Source organism: Armigeres subalbatus, chromosome 3, assembly GCF_024139115.2.
Source record: "Armigeres subalbatus isolate Guangzhou_Male chromosome 3, GZ_Asu_2, whole genome shotgun sequence".
NCBI classification, from domain to species: Eukaryota; Metazoa; Arthropoda; class Insecta; order Diptera; family Culicidae; genus Armigeres; species Armigeres subalbatus.
The window spans coordinates 248,774,945-248,778,339 of NC_085141.1; the positions used below are offsets into that span (position 1 = coordinate 248,774,945).

The 3,395-nt window shown below is 46.8% G+C and overlaps 1 protein-coding gene across 1 annotated transcript; it reads left to right on the forward strand.

Annotated features, from left to right (window-relative positions):
• The first annotated feature begins 1,590 nt into the window (after positions 1–1,590).
• Positions 1,591–2,283, forward strand: LOC134222392 (uncharacterized). Its single transcript, XM_062701544.1, has one exon. It carries the CDS (start codon positions 1,591–1,593, stop codon positions 2,281–2,283), a length of 693 nt encoding a protein of 230 aa, XP_062557528.1.
• The last annotated feature ends 1,112 nt before the right edge of the window (positions 2,284–3,395 follow it).

A 3,395-nucleotide genomic window follows, 5' to 3' on the forward strand; every position in this document is an offset into this window, starting at 1 on the left:
TCTTCCGTCGTCTGTCACCATTAGTGAACGAGTTCGTGGGAAGTTATCAAGCCGGCTTCGTTGACGGCCGCTCGACAACGGACCAGATCTTTACTGTACGGCAAATCCTTCAAAAATGCCGTGAATACCAGGTCCCAACGCACCATCTGTTCGTTGATTTCAAGGCGGCATACGACAGTATAGACCGCGTAGAGCTATGGAAAATTATGGACGAGAACAGCTTCCTGAGAAGCTTACCAGACTGATCAAAGCAACGGTGGATGGTGTGCAAAACTGTGTGAAGATTTCGGGCGAACACTCCAGTTCGTTCGAATCGCGCCGGGGACTAAGACAAGGTGATGGACTTTCGTGCCTGTTGTTCAACATTGCGCTAGAAGGTGTCATGCGGAGAGCCGGGTGTAACAGCCGGGGTACGATTTTCAACAGATCCAATCAATTTATTTGCTTCGCGGATGACATGGACATTGTCGGCCGAACATTTGCAAAGGTGGCAGAACTGTACACCCGCCTGAAACGTGAAGCAACAAAAGTTGGACTGGTGGTGAATGCGTCAAAGACAAAGTACATGCTTGTGGGCGGAACCGAGCGCGACAGGGCCCGCCTGGGAAGCAGTGTTACGATAGACGGGGATACCTTCGAGGTGGTCGAGGAATTCGTCTACCTCGGATCCTTGCTAACGGCTGACAACAACGTTAGTCGTGAAATACGAAGGCGCATCATCTGTGGAAGTCGGGCCTACTACGGGCTCCAGAAGAAACTGCGGTCAAAAAGATTCGCCACCGCACCAAATGTGTCATGTACAAGACGCTTATAAGACCGGTTGTCCTCTACGGACATGAAACATGGACAATGCTCGAGGAGGACTTGCAAGCACTCGGAATATTCGGGAGACGGGTGCTTAGGACCATCTTTAGCGGTGTGCAAGAAGACGGTGAGTGGCGGCGAAGAATGAACCATGAGCTCGCCAAACTCTACGGCGAACCCAGTATCCAGAAGGTAGCTAAAGCCGGAAGGGTACGATGGGCAGGACATGTTGCAAGAATGCCGGACAGCAACCCTGCAAAGATGGTGTTCGCTTCCGATCCGGCAGGTACGAGACGGCGTGGAGCGCAGCGAGCGAGATGGGCAGACCAGGTGCAAAACGACTTGGCGAGCGTGGGGCGTATCCGAGGATGGAGAGATGCGGCCTCGAACCGTGCATTGTGGCGTCAAATTGTTGATTCAGTGTTATCTGTTTAGATGTTAACTAAATAAATAAAATGAAATTGTATACAAGTTGGAAAAATCTGATTCGGATAGGCGCCCCACACCGTTGAGGTTTGATAAAACGCCTCGTTATCGCTCATTTTATGTTGGGGACCATATTTATTCGCACAGCTGTGTGAAACAAGTTGAAATGCATCATCAGAACCGGTGCCCACCGCAATGGGGCTTATTGAAAGAAATTGATCATGGGTTGTAGCCCCCCGAATCAGTTCATTATCGAATCAGCTACCGAAAAATGTCTCTCACGGTATGCTACCTATCGAAAGTGTACAGACATGATAAGTGAGAGATTTTCTCATTCTTCTTTGGATTCAAGCCCTGGTCATGACACGAGCCCATCCCAGCGATGCCGGCGATAACGTTACTACTGGGACAGCAGACAACATCAGCGGCCTCAATGGCTTCGGTGAGATCGAGGGTGAGTTCGACCAGCGACATCATCCGATCTCAAACAAAATTCCACCATTGGCAAGATCTGTGGGCTTGGACAAGCTGAAACGAAACCTGAAGACCATCGGGATAAACGCGGCATTCAAAATCTGCCGTATCGGAATCAAGGTAGTGCTCTCATCCAAGGAGGACTATCAGAAAACCAAACAGCATCTGGACAATAGCAAAGCCGAATGTTTCACCTTCGACATTCCGTCGGAGAAACCATTCAAGGCGGTAATCCGAGGACTGCCTATCATGGACATTGAGGAAATCAAATCGGATCTGGAACTTCGATACAAGCTGGAGCCACTAGCGATTTTCCCAATGACTCGACACAACAGCGTTATGGAATATCGCGACTGCCTGTACCTAGTACACTTCCGCAAGAGAACCATCTTGCTAGATGCACTGAAGGTAGCAAGATTAATCCAGGATGTTATCGTCTCATGGAAAGGTTACCGTGGAACAAACAACGATGTTACGCAGTACATGCGCTGCTTGAACTTCGGACACGGAACTCGAAACTGTCGTCTACGGCCAAGGCACAGAGAACAGACATACAAGTCCGTTCTCAATCGTGTGTAAGGAATTTAACGGCCGTTTTGGAACGCAACACAACTGGCAATCTCGTGGCGGCGCTGACATCGCAAAGTTTTTCTCGTCAAGAACCTGTCAAAAATTTAGGCGCCAACACCCACCATTAACATAAACAACAGATCTTCCTCACCAATCTGGTTTCAATTCCATAAGCGATGTTTCTCACACAAACGTAAGCGATTTTGCTGCCGTCAAGGAGCGCATGGTTTGTTTTGTGATGAGATGTTTCGTTGGTAACAGCAGCTACTTACCACCGTTGACTGTATTTTCATTATTGTAATTCTTTTGAATCTGTACCGTCCCTTCCATTACCCACAGTAATCGTCACAGCCATCAGCAGCAAAGCACTAAAAATGAAAAGGCCATAATTTGTGCTCAGGGATATTCATGATTTTTTCTACCATTCGCCTATGTCCCACCTAGTCGTTTCATTCGGGTTGTGTAGAAGAAGCTAACTAGCATTCCCGGTAGTGAATTGTTTCGGAGCACTATACCTCTCTTTGATAGTACATAGTTAACATATTTTACTAATCAAAATCTGGAATGCTATTATAAACATATATTTGTTCAACAATATGGAATTGAGAAGTGGCATAAGTAGCAAAAACTGTGCTTGGGAATTGAATAAGGTTGTTAGAGAAAACGGAATGCATTTCGTAGACTTTGATTTTTTACCTTGTTGGTTCCATAGTGCATGAAAAATAAACATCAACAATTACCCCGTGTTGAAAGAGACGGCAAGCTTGGTATCATTTTGGCGCGCAATATTTGTTTGAGGAAATGTGACAGCTGGCACGCATGACTCCACGAATGACACCTAGCGCCACCAAACGACGTATTGCCACAGTCAGTATTCTAACGTACGTTGATTTACACAGCTTTTTGAGTAAAATTTGTTCTAGCCTGGATGTCTGTTATCTGTGGTATTGCCACAGTCAGTATTCTAACGTACGTTGATTTACACAGCTTTTTGAGTAAAATTTGTTCTAGCCTGGATGTCTGTTATCTGTGGCCAAGGTGCAACATATGTTCCAAAGGTCACCCCTTGTCCCATCGAAGGCGCTACGGTGTACAAGTGCTCAAATTGCGGTGGTGTCCAT

What these genes read in the sequence shown, in the direction of transcription:
- LOC134222392 (XM_062701544.1), top strand. Translation starts at nt 1,591, where the DNA reads ATGACACGAGCCCATCCCAGCGATGCCGGCGATAACGTTACTACTGGG.